At 44.1% G+C, this 17,775-nt stretch overlaps 1 protein-coding gene across 4 annotated transcripts in view; it reads right to left on the bottom strand.

Annotated features, from left to right (window-relative positions):
- The window catches only part of stk32c (serine/threonine kinase 32C), a 298,054-nt gene that overhangs the window by 37,054 nt on the left and 243,225 nt on the right, over positions 1 to 17,775 (bottom strand). For all 4 annotated transcript variants that reach the window (XM_078413690.1, XM_078413689.1, XM_078413688.1 and 1 more), the window contains exons 4-5: positions 1,393 to 1,566; positions 55 to 92 (exon numbers count right to left, since the gene is read on the bottom strand). In XM_078413690.1, the coding sequence (XP_078269816.1) occupies positions 55 to 92; positions 1,393 to 1,566 (212 nt within the window). The remainder of the gene's footprint in view (positions 1 to 54; positions 93 to 1,392; positions 1,567 to 17,775) is intronic.

The raw sequence follows: 17,775 nt of genomic DNA on the forward strand, positions 1-17,775 counted from the left end.
GAATGCCATTAATGAAGAGACTGGTTGTAAATGCAAATTAGCACATTTTCTAACCTTGCTCATCAAGAAGAATGTTGTCAGGCTTGACATCCCTGCAAAAGAAGCAAAGGTAAATGCACAAACAATGAATATAGTTAATGAGCCCTGTCTGTTTTATTTAATTTCTTAAATTAAACTTCTCCCCAGTTCCCAAATGTAGTCAAATTAAACTCCAAACTTCACTGCTTATTTACAACCAACATTGCTCAATCCTGACCATTATATGACTTCATGATAAAGAGTCTAATATTCTATTTCCATACACAAAATGAACTCATTATGTAATAACACAATCGGTTAGAAGTTTGAGAAATGGTGTCTAATTTGCAGGAACGCGCATCACAAAAGTTCTTACCATATATAAGCTCATAAGTGATGGGAACAGAATTAGGCCATTCGGCTCATCAAGTCTACTCTGCCATTCAATCATTGCTGATCTATCTCTCCCTCCTAACCCCATTCTCCTATAAGGTCATAAGTAATAGGTATATATACACCAATCAGCCAAAACATTATGATCACTGACAGGCAAAGTGAATAACATTAATTCTCTTGTTACAATGGCACCTGTCAAGGGGTGGGATATATTAGGCAGCAAGTGAACAGTCAGTTCTTGAAGTTGATGTGTTGGATGTAGGAGAAATGGGCAGGTGTAAAGACCTGAGTGACTTTGACAAAGGCCATATTGTTATAGCCAGACGACTGGGTCAGAGCATCTCTGAGACGGCAAGGCTTGTGGGTTGCTCCCGGTCAGCAGTGGTGAGTACCTACCGACAGTGGTCCGAGGAGGGACAAACCACAAACCGGCGACAGGGTGTTGGGCGCCCAAAGGTTCATTGATGCGCGAGGGCAACGAGGGCTATCCCGTCTGGTCCGAACTGACAGAAGGTCTACTGTGGCTCAAGTCACAGAAAAGTTTAATGGTGGTCACGGGAGGAATGTGTCACAATACACAGTGCATCGCACCCTGCTGCGTATGGGGCTGCACACGGAGGACCAACAGCATATTAGGCAGGTGGTCATAATGTTTTGACCATCAGGTCATAATGCTTTGGCTGATTGTATATCTATCTATATATATATATATATATATGTATAGAAAGGTACAAGCAAGCAGGAGGCTACATGAACAGATGTTTATATTGCCTATGCCTGAACTAGATCAGAGCTAATACAGAATCCCTCCACAAGAGACTCTCAGAGAAAGCACAGAAGGAGATGAACAACACTATAAGTACTACTGTCAATTGTTATCCTGAAGTCGGCAACTTGTGATATTGCAGTAAAATGGACTGCAAAGCTTCCTTTTTGGTGGAATCAACTTAAATGAATGCTTCTTTTTCCATCAATTACCTGTGGATAATGTGCTGGCCCTGTAAATAGTCTAACGCCATGGCCATTTCACAGATATAGAGCTTCATTGCATCTTCTGTAAACTGGACATTTTGTTGAAGGTGATAGCGAAGATCGCCACCTAAGAGGAGGTCAACCACCATGAACATATCCTCTTCATCCTGAAAGGAATACCTAAAGCCAGGTACAAAAATATTGCAGCATTTGTCAACAAATAAATTGTTCCATAATAAAGCACACAATTTAAAAGCTTTACCACGGCAGAGTAACGGTATCTGTGCATTCTTATGACACTGATGCAATGTTTTACAGGCGAACAGGTTTTAAAAACTGGTGCCCTTTAGAACAGCTGATGGCTGTTTTAATAACATGGTTACTAAAATGCCTAAAGATACAGTGAAACAATGCCATTGAGATGGAAAGAGTGCAGCGAAGCAGATTTATGAGGATGCTGCCAGGACTCCTAAGTCTGAGCCATAGGGAAAGGATAGGCAGACTTGGGCTTTATTTCTTGGAAGGCAGGAGGCTAAGGGGAGATCTTGTAGTGGTGTACAAAACCATGAGTGGAATAGATAGGGTGATTGCACAGAGTCTTTTACTCGGGATGGGCGATTCGACAACCAGAGGACAAAGCTTTAAGATGAGAGGGGAAAGATATAATGGGAACCCGAGAGGCAACGTTTTCACTCAGAGGATGGTTGGTAAATGGAATGAGAGGAGTAGTTACGGCAACTACTATAACAGCATTTAAAAGCCATTGGGACAGGTATATGGATCGGAGAGGTTTAGAGGGATGTGGGCCAAATGAATCCAGCTTAGATGTTATAAGAAAATAACTGCAGATGCTGGTACAAATCGATTTATTCACAAAATGCTGGAGTAACTCAGCAGGTCAGGCAGCATCTCGGGAGAGAAGGAATGGGTGACGTTTCGGGTCGAGACCCTTCTTCAGACTGATGTCGGGGGTGGGACAAAGGAAGGATATAGGTGGAGACAGGAAGATAGAGGGAGATCTGGGAAGGAGGAGGGGAAGGGAGGGACAGAGGAGCTATCTGAAGTTGGAGAAGTCGACGTTCATACCACCGGGCCGCAAACTGCCCAGGCGAAATATAAGGTGCTGCTCCTCCAATTTCCGGCGGGCCTCACTATGGCACTGGAGGAGGCCCATGACAGAGAGGTCAGACTGGGAATGGGAGGGGGAGTTAAAGTGCTGGGCCACCGGGAGATCAGTTGCGTTAATGCGGACCGAGCGCAGGTGTTCAGCGAAGCGATCGCCGAGCCTGCGCTTGGTTTCGCCGATATAGATGAGTTGACATCTAGAGCAGCGGATGCAATAGATGAGGTTGGAGGAGGTGCAGGTGAACCTCTGTCTCACCTGGAAAGAATGTTTGGGTCCTTTGATGGAGTTGAGGGGGGAGGTAAAGGGACAGGTGTTGCATCTCGTGCGGTTGCAGGGGAAAGTGCCCGGGGTTAGGGTGGTTTGGGTAGGAAGGGACGAGTGGACCAGGGAGTTGCGGAGGGAACGGTCTCTGCGGAATGCAGAGAGGGGAGGGGAAGATATGGCCAGTGGTGGGGTCCTGTTGTAGGTGACGGAAATGTTGGTGGATGATATGTTGGATCCGCTGGCTGGTGGGGTGGAAGGTGAGAACGAGGGGGATCCTGTCCTTGTTGCGAGTGGGGGGATGGGGAGCAAGAGCGGAGCTGCGGGATGTAGAAGAGACCCTAGTGAGAGCCTCATCTATAATGGAGGAGGGGAAGCCCCGTTTTCTGAAAAATGAGGACATCTCGGAAGCCCTAGTCTGAAACACCTCATCCCGGGCGCAGATGCGGCGTAGACGGAGGAATTGGGAGTAGGAGATAGACTTTTTGCAGGGGACCGGGTGGGAAGAAGTGTAGTCCAGATAGCTGTGCGAGTCGGTGGGCTTGTCATGAATGAGTTGGGCTGAAGGGCCTGTGTTCATCCTGCATGACTCTTTGACTCTAATGAGAAGGGTTTACTAACTTCTGACACCTCCCTTTGTAATCTGTGCAGACAAGAAAATCTTGTGTATGAAAGGACATTTCCAGCCATCCCAGGCTTCAGGTTCAAGTTGATTGTCACTGATTATTTTTTTTAGCTGCTTTTTTGGGAAGGCTTTCTCTGGAAAGTCCACTGTTATGAGCTCAACCACTCTATCAGCTGGAGGTCTTCGTGCATCATCCTTCTGTCATTAAAGTGGGACCTCGGCAATTATCCTTTCCACAGGGACTCTTAATATCCATCTTGTAGCAGTCCCTTACATAACCACAGGTTATACAGAGTTTGAAAATGTGCACAACACTAAATGCTTTTATCCACTTAACAGGTTACTGTTCCATTATTACGTGCATTAAAACATAATTAAGAGGGCAATTCATTGGCAATAACCATTTTTGTCAAATTGCATTAACATTTGGGGGCATTAATCACATAACAATCTTGTTAAATACACATAAACACACAGCTATTGATACGCAATAAAATTCTGGAATATACCGAGATAATTCCATTTCTCACTGCTTATGAAATAGCTAGCGATCTTATTTATGACATTTTTAAAATTTGGAAATCTAGATAAAGTCTGAGACTAGAGGGGACAGTTAGAAATGTCAAAGAATAGAGAGTGCAGGTTTCAGTTCAGAGGGGGAATGTTTAAAGGAGATATCTGGTACACAGTTTTTTTACGCAGAGACTGGTGGGCGACTAAAACATGCTGCTAGCGGTAGTGGTGGAGGCAGATACGATAGTGGCATTTAAGAGGATTTTAGATAGATACGTGGATACACAGGGTATTGAGGAATATGGATCAGGTGCAGGTAGAGATTAGTTTATCTTGGCGTTATGTTCAGCACATTCATTGTGGGCCAAAGGCCCCTGTACCTGAGCTCTAATGTTCTATGTTCAATTTGGTGTGAAAGACATAATTCAACTAATCCCCTTAATCTCAGCCATCAGAAAAAAAGAATGGCTAAGAAAGGAAGATTATGTAGAAGAAATGAAATGCCACACTGGACAATGCTGAGAGGAGTTCTGCATATATTATTTCTTCAATTCTTCTGTCAGTAAATACCAAGATGCTCAAATTAACTGATGAAACAAAAATAGTGCACTAAAAATAACAAAAATAAGATTCATATCATATGCTCATTGAGGCACGGAGGCAGCAACTAAGTCAATAAGGAAATACTAAAATTAGATATGGATGAAAAATGGTGGAGCTCACATGTGTATAATAAAGGATATTGGATTATTGCAGGAAGGTAGAAACTAATCAACAAACAATGGTACATGGATTAATATTAATCTCTGAATGGCTTTGCAAGGCATTTAAAGTAGCTTAGTGGATTGATAGAATATAATAAAACAAGGCAAACTCACTTGTCTGAAGAAGGGTCTCGAGCTGAAACGTCACCCATTCCTTCTCTCCTGAGATACTGCTTGACCCGTTGAGTTACTCCAGCATTGTGTGCCTACTTTCAATTTTAACCAGCATCGGCAGTTTTTTTTCCTACAAACTCACTTGTTTGTTTTATGAATAGGATGAGGTGAACAGGTGTAGTCACTCAATCATTCAATCACATCCCAGGTGAATTAGGCTCCATGCTGGATGAGCTACCCTTTTCAATTTGCTAATTGTTTACAATATCTTGGTTACATAGCATTTAGAGTACATTGTGTAGGTAGGAACTGCAGATGCTGGTTTAATCTGAAGATAGATACAAAAAGCTGGAGTACCTCAGCGGGTCAGACAGCATCTCTGGAGAAAAGGAATAGGTGATGTTTTGGGTCGAGAACTTTCGTTAGGCTGAGAGTCAGAGGAAAGGAAAACGAGGGATATAGATGGTGATACAGAGAGATATAGAAGAAATGAATAAAAGATATGCAAAAATGTAATGATGATAAAGGAAATAGGCCATTGTTAGTTGTGGGCTGGATGAAAATGAGTTGCAATGAGACTCAACAAGACGACTTTGAAACTAGTACAATGACGGGTGGGGGAGGAATGGAGAGAGAGTGGATGTAAGGGTTACTTGTTGTTAGAGAAATCAATATTCATACCGCTGCCCAAGTGCAATATGAGGTGCTGTTCCACCAATTTGCGTTTGGCTTCACTAATGTAGAATACATTATTTGGTGACCATCAGCACATGCAATGATGGAGTTGGATTTAAAACACGACATAAAGTAGAAACTGGTAGAACTAATAAATAGATATTTGCCGACATAAGACAATGGGGTCAGTTGTGACAATGAAAAATATACATATCAAGATTATGACAATAGACATTCCTAAAGTCCCCCTTACTAGATGAGAGATAGACAATAGACAATAGGTGCAGGAGGAGGCCATTCGGCCCTTCTAGCCAGTACCGCCATTCAATGTGATCATGGCTGATCATTCTCAATCAGTACCCCATTCCTGCCTTCTCCCCATACCCACTGATGCCGCTATCCTTAAGAGCACTATCTAGCTCTCTCTTGAATGCATTCAGAGAATTGGCCTCCACTGCCTTCTGAGGCAGAGAATTCCACAGATTCACAACTCTCTGACTGAAAAAGTTTTTCCTCATCTCAGTTCTAAATGACCTACCCCTTATTCTTAAACTGTGGCCCCTTGTTCTGGACTCCCCCAACATTGGGAACATGTTTCCTGCCTCTAACGTGTCCAACCCCTTAATAATCTTATATGTTTTGATAAGATCTCCTCTCATCTTTCTAAATTCCAGTGCATACAAGCCTAGCCGCTCCAGTCTTTCAACATATGATAGTCCCGCCATTCCGGGAATTAACCTAGTAGTATGATTATAGATAGGGTATGATTATATGAGGATATCCGATACACGAAGGATATATCTTATCCTTTGTTATCTTCATCCTTTGAAAAAGGCCTTTGTTTTGAAATGACATCAAAATCTACAACAGTTCACAGCTAACAAAGGCCACAGAGAAGTCGATAAATAACTACGACCAGAGGTATGAACCAACTCAAAAAAGCTTCAATAATTTAAAGATAACAAAGCAAATTTTCTTTCAAACAAATTCTTGCAATCACATTCTCTCTCTCCTGGAGCTTCAGCTGTGCGGCCCACCAGGAGCTGCTGCCGGGTGGGGTACAAGCGCTGAAGAGGCCCGGGCAAGGAGAGGGACATCGGGTCGCGGGACAACCAAAATGGAGGCGACGGCTGTAAGCTGGAGCTGGGACTGTGAAATGGCACCAAAATGGCGACTCTTGCAGATAGACTCAGTGGACTGTTCTGTACTTTCTGCACTAACTGGGTGATGGTGCTTATATATTGTGATAGTCACAAGTTATAGATTTTAGATTTAGATTTAGATTTTTTAATAGGAGTAGAATTAGGCCATTCGGCCCATAAAGTCTACTCTGCCATTCAATCATGGCTGATCTCTGTCTCCTAATCCAATTTTCCTGCCTTCTCCCCATAATCCAGAATTTGTCTATCTCTGCCTTAGAAATATCCACTGACTTGGCCTCCACAGCCCTCTGTGGCAATAAGTTCCACAGATTAACTACCCTCGGACTAATAAAGTTCCTCCTCACCTCCCTTCTAAAAGAGGGCCCTTTAATTCTGAGGCTATGACCTCTGGTCCTAGATTCTCCCACCAGTGGAAACATCCTCTCCACATCCACTCTATCTATGTCTTTCAATATTCTGAAAATTTTAATGAGGTCCCCCCTCGACCTTCTAAACTCCAGTGAGTAGGGGCCCAGTGCCGTCAAATGCTTATCATGTGCTAACCCACTCATTCCTGGAATAATTATTGTAAAACTCCTCTGGACCTTCTCCAGAGCCAGCACATCCTTCCTCGGATATGGGGCCCAAATTTGCTCACAGTACTCCAAATGCAGCCTGACCAGTGCCTTATAACGCCTTAGCATTACATCTCTGTTTTTTTATTCCAGTCGATATAAATGCTAGCATTGAATTTGCCTTCCTTACTACCCGATTTGACTTGCAAATGAACATTTTGGGAGTCCTGCACCAGCACTCCCAAGTCCCCTTGCACCTCCGATTTCTGGATTCTCTCTACATTTGGAAAATAATCTGTGCCTTTATTCTTATTACCGAAATGCATGACACCGCACTTTGCGATACTGAATTTCATCTGCTACTTCTCTGCCCACTCTCCTAACCTGTCCAAGTCTTTCTGCAGAGTTCTTGCTTCCTCTACACTGCCTGCCCCTCCACCTATCTTGGCCACAAAGCCTTTAGTCCCCTTATCCAAATCATTAATATACAACGCGAAGAGACAGGGCCCCAGCACCGACCCTTGCGGAACTCCACTAGTCACTGGCAGCCAACCTGAAAAGGTGTCTTTCTTTGCCTTTGCCATCCAGCCAGCCTGCTATCCATGCTGGTTTGTGTAAGAAGGAACTGTAGATGCCGGTTTACAGTGAAGATAGACACAAAATGCTGGACGTTTCGGGTTGAGATCCTTCTTCAGACTATCTGAAGAGGAGTTTCAACCTGAAAAATATCACTCATTCCATCTCTCCAGAGATGCTGCCTGGCCCGCTGAGTTACTCCAGCATCCATGCTAGTATCTTCCCTTTAATACCGTGGGCCTGCTGGTCTGTATGCAGAGAAAGTATTTGACTGTACCTTGGTACGCCTGATAATAAAGAAACCATTGAACATTGGTGATAGAAATGAATTTGAATACATTAAGATTAAGTAAGAGTAGGGGGAAAAAAAATCAGTTACTGGCACTTTTTCAATCCAAGCTGGTGCATTGGGGAATGTCAAGCAAAGTTGAGGGGCCAAATACAGAGTGCACCCTGCCCCTCAGCTCAGCATGACTGAGCTCCATCATTGGACTCAGCACCAAGTCCAGACCAAGGCAAAGCTGTTGTTCAGATCTGCCATTGACCCAAGTCCAGCTCACCTCCGACTTCTACAATACAAAGAACAGGAGCAGAAGTTAGAGGCGAGCTGACTTATCTCTTGGCTTTACTGGTGTCAAAAGGCAAGGACAGATTGGGACAGAATCAGTGGGTTCATAGAGTCATGGACTCATACAGCGAGGAAACAGGCCCTTCAGCCCAACTTGCCCACACCGGCCAACATGAAGGCAAATGGTATTAGCCCAGTGTGCCAACTTCGAGTTATAGAGTCATAGAGACATACAGCGTGGAAACAGGCCCTTCGGCCCAACTTCCCCACACCGGTCAACATGTCCCAGCTACACTAGCCCCACCTGCATGCGTTTGGCCCATATCCCTCCAAACCAGTCCTATCCATGTACCTGTCTAACTGTTTCTTAAACGTTGGGATAGTCCCAGCCTCAACTACCTCCTCTGCCAGCTTGTTCCATACACCCACCACCCTTTGTGTGAAAAAGGTACCCCTCAGATTCCTATTAAATCTTTTCCCCTTCACCTTAAACCTATGTCCTCTGGTCCTCGATTCACCTACTCTGGGCAAGAAACTGTGCGTCTACCCGATCTATTCCTCTCACTACCACCAGCACGGTACCAGCACGTACACCAGAGGATTGCAGCAGTTCAAGAAAGTATCTCGCCATTACCTTCTTAAGGGTAATTAAGGATGGACAATAAATGCCACCGATGCTCACATCCTGAAATATGCATTGAAACATTTTTCATTATAAATTTCCTCCTGTCGTTTACAATCAAATTTAAAATAGAATATCATATATGCTTTCAGTCCCAGACTTCATAATCTAGTAAACTTGCTTCTGAAGTTATCATTTAAAAAACTAAATTACCCTGATTCCATCTTGTGGACAACATTCATTTTACTTTCAATAATCATTTTATCATTATCGGAAAAAGCTGAAACATATTTTACAAATATTTGTAATCTACTCAAAATTATTAAAATGGATAAGCATTGATCACACTTCATTACATTGTTTACCATGGCCTAGTCTCCAGAAGTGTAAAAAAAACACATCTGGATCACACTAAAACAATAAACCTTTAAATGCAGGATAATAACATGAACCATCTGCAAACACTTGGCAGACTGTGCATTTTTAGCATTAGCATAACATTACACCTGCTGCCAAAAATGATCCATAGATACTTGATAACCCACTAATGTGATGCATAGTCCTTTTATTATGCTTTATACTATTCACACAATTAAATAGTTCACAAACATTTTTCTCCTATTGCAGTGAGCCGAATTTCCCCTTATGCCTATGAATTTGCCCATAGATTCAAAAGCAGGAGACTGCAGATGCTTGAACCAGGAGCAAAAAAAAGATCAGATCACTCAGGAAAGGCAGCATCTGAGGGGGTAAAGGAATTGTCGATATTTTGGGTTGAGACCCCATATTGAGACACTGAAATGAGAGGGAAGATTGCCAGCGTAAAGAGGCCAAGGGGGGAAGGTAAGACAGGCCAACGGATGATAGGTAGACCAAGGAGGGGTGATGATGACTACAAGGTTTAGGCTTAAGGTGTTTGAGGAGAATAGGGTTGTCAACTGTCCCGTGTTAGCCGGGACATCCCGTATTTTGGGCTAAATTGGTTTGTCCCGACCGGAACCGCCCTTGTCCCGTATTAGGCCCGGGGGGCACTGTAGGCTCGGACGCTGTAAGCCTGGACACTGTAGGCCCGGACACTGTAGGTCCGGACAGTGAAGGCCCGGACAGTGTAGGTTTGGACAGTCTAGGTCCGGAGGACCGGGCGCCGCCTAACGGAGGTTGCGTAGCTACCCGCCTCCCAGCCCAGGCGGCCGCCATTGGTGGAGCGGGAGCATGTGGCCGCTGGCTGGGTGAGGTCACGTGGGGGCGCGGGGCGGTGACGCCACCTTGTCCCTTATTGGGGAGTGAGATAGTTGGCAACCCTAGAGGAGAGCTTTAAGAGGGACCTCATGTGTAACTTTTTCACTCGTAGGGTGGTCTGCATTTAGAATGCGCTGCCAGAAGAAGCTATAGAAGCAGATACAATTATGATGTTTAAAAGACATTTGGTCAAATAAATGGATAGAAAGAATGTAGAGGACTACGGGACAAATGAAGGCAATTGGTATTAGCCCAGTGTGCCACCTTAGAGTTATAGAGTCATGGAGTCATACAGCATGGAAACAGGCCCTTCGGCCCATCTTGCCTACAATAACCAACATGTCCCATGTGCACTAGTCCTACCTGCCTGCATTTGGCCCATATTCCTCTAAACATATCCTATCCATGTACCTGTCTAAATGTTTCTTAAACGTTGTGACGTTCCCGGCCTCAACTACCTCCTCCGGAAGCTCGTTGCATACACCTACCACTCTTTGTGTAAAAAGGTTACCCCTCAGGCTCCTATTAAATCTTTCCCCCCCCCTCATCCTAAACCTATATCCACTGGTTCTCGATTCCCCTACTCTGGAGAAGTGACTCTCTGCGTTCATCAGATCTATTTCTCTCATGATTTTGTACACCTCTATAAGATCACCCCTCATCCTCTTGTACTCCAAGGAATAGTGTCCTAACCTGCTCAACTCAGTCCCCCGATTCCTGGCAATATCCTCGTAAATCTTGTCTCCATCCTTTCCAGCTTGACAACATCTTTCCTATAACATGGTGTCTAAAACTGAACACCATACTCTAAATGTGGCCTCACCCACGTCTTATATAACTACAATATGACCTTCCAACTTCTACATTCAATACTCTGACTGATGAAGGCAAATGTGCCGAAAGCCTTTTTGACTACCTGTGATGCCACTTTCAAGGAAACTGGCCAACATGGATGAGGTGGGCCGAAGGGCCTGTTTCTACACTATATAGCTCTATGACTCTGTAAGCCCAGTCAGAGAGTTGTGAATCTGTGGAATTCTCTGCCTCAGAAGGCAGTGGAGGCCAATTCTCTGAATGCATTCAAGAGAGAGCTAGATAGAGCTCTTAAGGATAGCGGAGTCAGGGGGTATGGGGAGAAGGCAGGAACAGGGTACTGATTGAGAATGATCAGCCATGATCACATTGAATGGCGGTGCTGGCTCGAAGGGCCGATTGGCCTCCTCCTGCACCTATTGTCTATTGTCTATTGTCTATTGCCTCTTTGAATGTCTCTTACAACTTTTAAGCTTGCTGGCTGCAGCAACATAAAATTGATTACCAGACATATTAATTTATGCCAATTGAATGGTTAAATGATTTGGCATTGAATTGAATTGGAATAATAAACATCAGAACTAAACACTCTCAACATTGGCCAAACATTCTTAGAAAGCTGAAAAAATGATTAGGCCGCAAATATCAGTAATACAAACATATTAAAAGATAGACACAAAAAGCTAGAGTAACTCAGCAGGTTAGAAAGCATCACTGGAGCAAAGGAATAGGACACCTATTCCTTTTTTCCAGAGATGCTTTCTGACCCCCTGAGTTACTCCAGCTTTTTGTGTCTATCTTTGGTTTAAACCAGCATCCAGAGTTCCTTCCTACAAGTAAATATTAATGGGTCTGGAGTGCCAATACGGCAATTTTAATTTTTTTACATTTATTTCCCCATTTGATTTGCTGTAATTCTTTTCAAAAGCTCAGATAAATGTCAACAAAACTACTGGTTGACTAGACAATGATCCAGTTAGTGTTGACAGTTATTATGGCCAGGTTACCAAGTATGTTACTCAGAAAAAGCTGGAGTAACTCAGCGGGTCAGGCATCATCTCTGGAGAAAAGGAATAGGTGACGTTTCTGGTCGAGACCCTTCCTCAGTCAGAAGAAGGGTCTCGATCTGAAACATCACCTATTTCTTTTGTCCAGAGATGCCACCTGACCCGCTGAGTTACTCCAGCTTTTTGTATCTGTCTTCGGTTTAAACCAGCATCTGCCAGTTCCTTCCTACACATTACAACATATGTTATTGGTTACAGGACTCAATTTACAGTCAACAATGTAATTTAGAGCCCGTGTTCCATCTCTCAGATGTTTGCTTGTCCATTTCCTACAAGGTCCAAATGTCTGAAAATGTTTTTCTTACAAAGAGATTGTAAAAGCTGGTGCACTTGCACTTCCTCTAACTGAATCATTGTTGAAAACTCCTAGAAAGACCAACTACCACATGTGGACTACAACTTTGATGACCGTAATCTTATATCTGGCCCAACGTTTTCTATTTTCTGAATGTTTGGTCTATCATCCTTATTATACCTAGATTCTGTCCACTTACGACTGCAATTTTTTTTCCCCTTTATGTGCACTTCAGTAATCCTTTAAGACTATATTATAATCTTTCTTGTGTAGAGGCCTTGCATTACTTTAGGAAATTGACATTTAAAGCAGGCCACACAATCCATAGATATCATAGTTTGAAACTTTAATCAATAGTACATGCTTCAAAACATTTCATTTTCCAGCCAACCTTCGAGAACCCAGTTCAGTTATGAACCATTTGAACAGTTGCGCCAGGAAGTCATGATGCAGCTCTATAAGACTCTGGTTAGGCCGAATTTAGAGTATTGCCTGCAGTTCTGGTTGTCCCATTGCAGGAAGGATGTGAAGGCTTTGGAGAGGGTGCAGAGGGGATTTACCAGAATGCTGTGTGAATGAAAGGGTTTCAGATAAACTTGGATTATTTTCTCTGGAATGTTGGAGGTTGAGGGGAGACAATAGAAGTATATGAAGTTATGAAAAGCATAGATAGGGTAGACAGTCAGAACCTTTTTCCCCAGGTGGAAGTGTCCAACGCTAGAGGGCATAGCTATAAAGGTGAGAGGGTCAATGTTTAATGGGGACATGGAGGGCAAGTCTTTTTTACACTGAAATTAGTGGGGGGCTGTAAAGTATTAGCAGGGGTGGTGGTGGTTGCAGTTATGAAAGTGGTGTTTAACAGGCTTTTGGATAAGCACATGGAAGTGGAAGGAATAAAGGGATGTGGATCATGTACAGGCAGATGAGATCAGTTTAATTTGGTATCATATCTGGCATGAACAATGTGAGCCAAAGGGCCCATTCTTGTGCTGTACTGTTCCATGTGCCCTGTGGAATCCCAGCTAAAAATTACTTGCGACCAGCTGTTGCCGCCAATGTCTGTAATCTGCACTGTGACAATGAGCTGGCAGCTTCAGGAAAGGAGGTGGTACACTGATTCTTGTTTAAAAAGAGTTCTCACTGCAGCTTATCAATTATAACGTCTTTCCAGCCTTTACACACTGGCTTACATCCCGACAATTAGATGACCGTCAAGTTAGCCAAGGAAAGCAGATGACCCATAATAAACAGACTTTGCTTGATGCTCATTGGAAATAAGGTGGAATTTCATAACCAAATTCAGCTATTTCAATTACTAACAAGGTCAACAAAATCTTTCCCAATTTACACTAAATCTCCAGCCAATGCCATTAACAGAATGTGTCAGAAGATTATCCCTTCCTTCAGCAGAGATTAGATGTTACAAGTGTGTATTAAAATTTTCTGGAATTGGCCACCTCTGTGTGTGGTGTTATGAGCAACTGTGTACAAAAATGCAAATCTGCTATTTTCCCTGCATGAGAATACATTGTGTTGTGCATACATAATCAAAGCTCAATGAAACTATTCTTTGTCGTGGGTCTTGCAGTGGAAATAAATGGCTCTAGGCGGTGTCTGGATAATTGGGCTGAGGTGTGGTATAAAACTTGAGCTTTTCTCAACATTCACCCGATTTAAGGCACAATTGCATTAGTGTGTGTGTGTGTGTGTGTGTGTGTGTGTGTGTGTGTGTGTGTGTTTGTGAGTGTGTGTGTGTGTGTGTGTGTGTGTGTGTGAGTGAGTGAGTGAGTGTGTGTGTGTGTGTGAGTGAGTGGGTGAGTGTGTGTGTGTGTGTGTGTGTGTGTGTGTGTGTGTGTGTTTGTGAGTGTGTGTGTGTGTGTGTGTGTGTGTGTGTGAGTGAGTGGGTGAGTGTGTGTGTGTGTGTGTGTGTGTGTGTGTGTGTGTGTGTGTGTGTGTGTGTGTGTGTGTGTGTGTGAGTGTGTGTGTCTGTCAGAATATACCATAAGGAAAAACCCAGCGGTATGAACATTGACTTCTCCCACTTCAGGTAGTCCCAGCTTCCCCTCTCTATCCCCTCCCCCTTCCCAGTTCTCACACTTGTCTTCCTGTCTTCCCATCTTTGTTCCTCCCCCTCCCCTGACATCAGTCTGAAGAAGGGTCTCGACCCGAAACGTCACCTATTCCTTCTCTCCTGAGATGCTGCCTGACCTGCTGAGTTACTCCAGCATTTTGTGTCTACCTTCAGAATATACCATAATATGTACCACACACACACACACACACACACACACACACACACACACACACACACACACACACACACACACACACACACACATATATATATATATCAGAATATATCATAATTCTGATATATAATATATCATATATTATACACCACACCCCCCCCCCCCCACACACACACATATATATATATAAAAATATATCTATTCTCTATATACTTTGGCTCAGCCACCAAGCACGACATCCGGAGGCTGCAACGGATTGTTCGCACAGCTGAGAAGGTTGTTGGCTGCAACCTTCCCCCCCATTGACGAACTGTACACTGCAAGGGCCAGGAAGCGAGTGGGCAAGATCATCTCTGACCCCTCTCACCCTGGCCACAAACTGTTCGAAGCATTTCCCTCTGGAAGGCGACTCCGGACTGTCAAAGCAGCCACAGCCAGACATAAAAACAGCCTTTTTTCCACGAGTGATCGTTCTACTCAATAACCAAAGTCTGTAGTCTCTTTTTTGCTCTGGTTTATTTTCACCCACATATTTAGACCGTAATGTTGTATCCTTATTGTTTTGATGTGTTTATGCTTTATTCTTAATTGTTAACTGTATGTTTGTGTTGTCATTTGTGAGCGGAGCACCAAGGCACATTCCTTGTATGTGCACATACTTGGCCAATAAACTTATTCATTCATTCATTCAGTCACAGTGCAAGCCATAACCAGGATGCCATGATTGCCTTATGTGGATGGTAGATGTGGCATTGATTTTGTGTGCACCCAAGTGAATCTTGCCATTTTGTGCAAGAGCTTCTCATCAACATCGAAGCTGCACAGAATTCATTGTCACTGTATTAATCATGTTCCCAGCAATGGACCTAATTCTGCCTGACCCCGTGTCATGTAAAACTAATGAGGCCAACTCAAGCACACAGACTTGTTGGCCACCAGACTTATGCAAGTAAAAAGTTTGTCGTTTTTTTCCATCTCACTGAACCAGAAAATAACTTAATGATGGCTAGAGGCAAGGTACAGAAGATGACAAACCTTCACTTGGGGTTCAATCGAATAGTCTAATCAAATAAAGGAGACTAGTGGTTCGAGATAGACACAAAATGCTGGAGTAACTCAGCGGGACAAGCAACATCTCTGGAGAAAAGGAATAGGTGATGTTTCGGGTCGAGACTCTTCTTCAGACTGCCAGTGGGTAGTTTATCTCCCGTGATGGAGCCGGAGAGATCACGAAAGGGGAGGGAGGTGTCAGAGATGGTCCAAGCAAATTTGAGTAACTCAGCGAGACAGGCAACATCTCTGGAGAGAAGGAATGGGTGATGTTTCAGGTCAAGACTCTTCTTCACACTGAGAGTCAGGGAAAGGCAAATGAGAGATATAGATGGTGATAAATGGAAAAAATGAATGAAAGATATGCAAAAACGTTACGGTGACAAAGGAAACAGGCCAATGTTAGCTGTGGCCAAGGTGATTCGAGAGTTCACTGCTAATGATGAGACACTGAACCAAGCAACTACCCCAGTGAATTTTATGCTTTTCCAAAGAGAGATGTCCTCATTCTTTAGGGATTCTTTAGACCCTCTCCCATCATAGATGAGGCCCTCACTCGTGTCTCCTCAGTGCCCCACAGCTCCACCCTTGCTCCCCCTACCCCTAGTCGCAACAGCGAGTCCCCCTCGTCCTTACCTTCCACCCCATCAGCCGTGGCATACAACACATAAACCCCCGAAATTTCTGCCACCTCCATCGGGATCCCACCACTAGCCACATTTTCCCATCTCCACCCCTTTCCGCCTTCTGCAGAGACCGTTCCCTCCGCAACTCCCTGGTTAACTCATCCCTTCCCACCCAAACCACCCCCTCCCCAGGTACCTTTCCCTTGCAACCGCAGAAGACTGCTATATCTCCTCCCTTGACTCTGTCCAGGGACCCCCGACAGTCCTTTCAGGTGAGGCAGAGGTTGACTTGCACCTCTTCCAACCTCATCTACTGTATTCGTTGTTCAAGATGTGGACTCTTACACATCGGCGAGACCAAACGCAGACTGGGCGATCGTTTCGCGGAACACCTTCGCTCAGCCCACCTGAACCAACCTGATCTCCCGGTTGCTGGACACTTTAATTCTCCTTCCCATTCCTACACAGACCTTTCTGTCCTTGGTCTCCCCAATTGTCAGATTGCTAAATGCAAATTGGAGGAACAGCATCTTATATTTCGCTTGGGCAGCTTACAGCCCAGTGGTATGAATATTGATTTCTCTCACTTCAGGTAGCCCCGGCATTCCCTCTCTCTCTCTCTATCCCTCCCCCACCCAAGTCGCACTAGCTTCTCATTTTCACCCGACAAACAGCTTACAATGGCCTGTTTCCTTTATCATCGTTACTTTATTGCATATCTTTCATTTATTGTTCTTTATCTCTCCACATCACCGTCTATAGCTGTTTCCCTTATCCCTAACCAGTCTGTAGAAGGGTCTCGACCCGAAACGTCACCCATTCCTTCTCTCCAGAGATGCAGCCTGTCCCGCAGAGTTACTCCAGCATTTTGTGTCTACCTTCAATCTCACCTATATCGGTGGTTTTGGGCTCATATACAGATCAGTCTTGATGAGTAACAGATTTTCTCTGCATGAGGACATTACTCAACCAGACAGGTGTTGATAACATTTCAGTAGTTTTGCGGCTTTGGCTATACTGAGATCAGCTTTCTATTTATGGACATATCTGTAGTTATTTAATTAACTGGAATTAAATTTCAGAGTGACCGAGGTTGGATTCAAATCCATGTCTCTCGCTCAATAGTCCAGAATGCTGTGTGAATGAAAGGGTTTCAGCCGAAGGAGAGCTTGGATAAACGTGGATGGTTTTCTCTGGAACGTCAGAGGTTGAAGGGAGACGATAGAAGTATATAAAATTATAAAAGGTATAGAAGACATCTTCTTCACTGTCATGTGCTGGGGCAGCAGGGCGAAGGCCGCGGTAGCCAATAGGATCAACAAACTCATCAGGAAGGCTGGCTCTGTCCTGGGGGCGGAGTTGGATTCATGGGAGGTGGTCGGAGGGGAGGATGCTCCTCAAACTGCGGAGCATCCTGAACCATACAGCTCACCTCCTCCATGACGCACTGGTCGACCTGAGGAGCACCTTCAGCAACAGACTGGTTCCA

The sequence above is a fragment of the Rhinoraja longicauda genome, chromosome 16 (genome assembly GCF_053455715.1).
Source record: "Rhinoraja longicauda isolate Sanriku21f chromosome 16, sRhiLon1.1, whole genome shotgun sequence".
NCBI classification, from domain to species: Eukaryota; Metazoa; Chordata; class Chondrichthyes; order Rajiformes; family Arhynchobatidae; genus Rhinoraja; species Rhinoraja longicauda.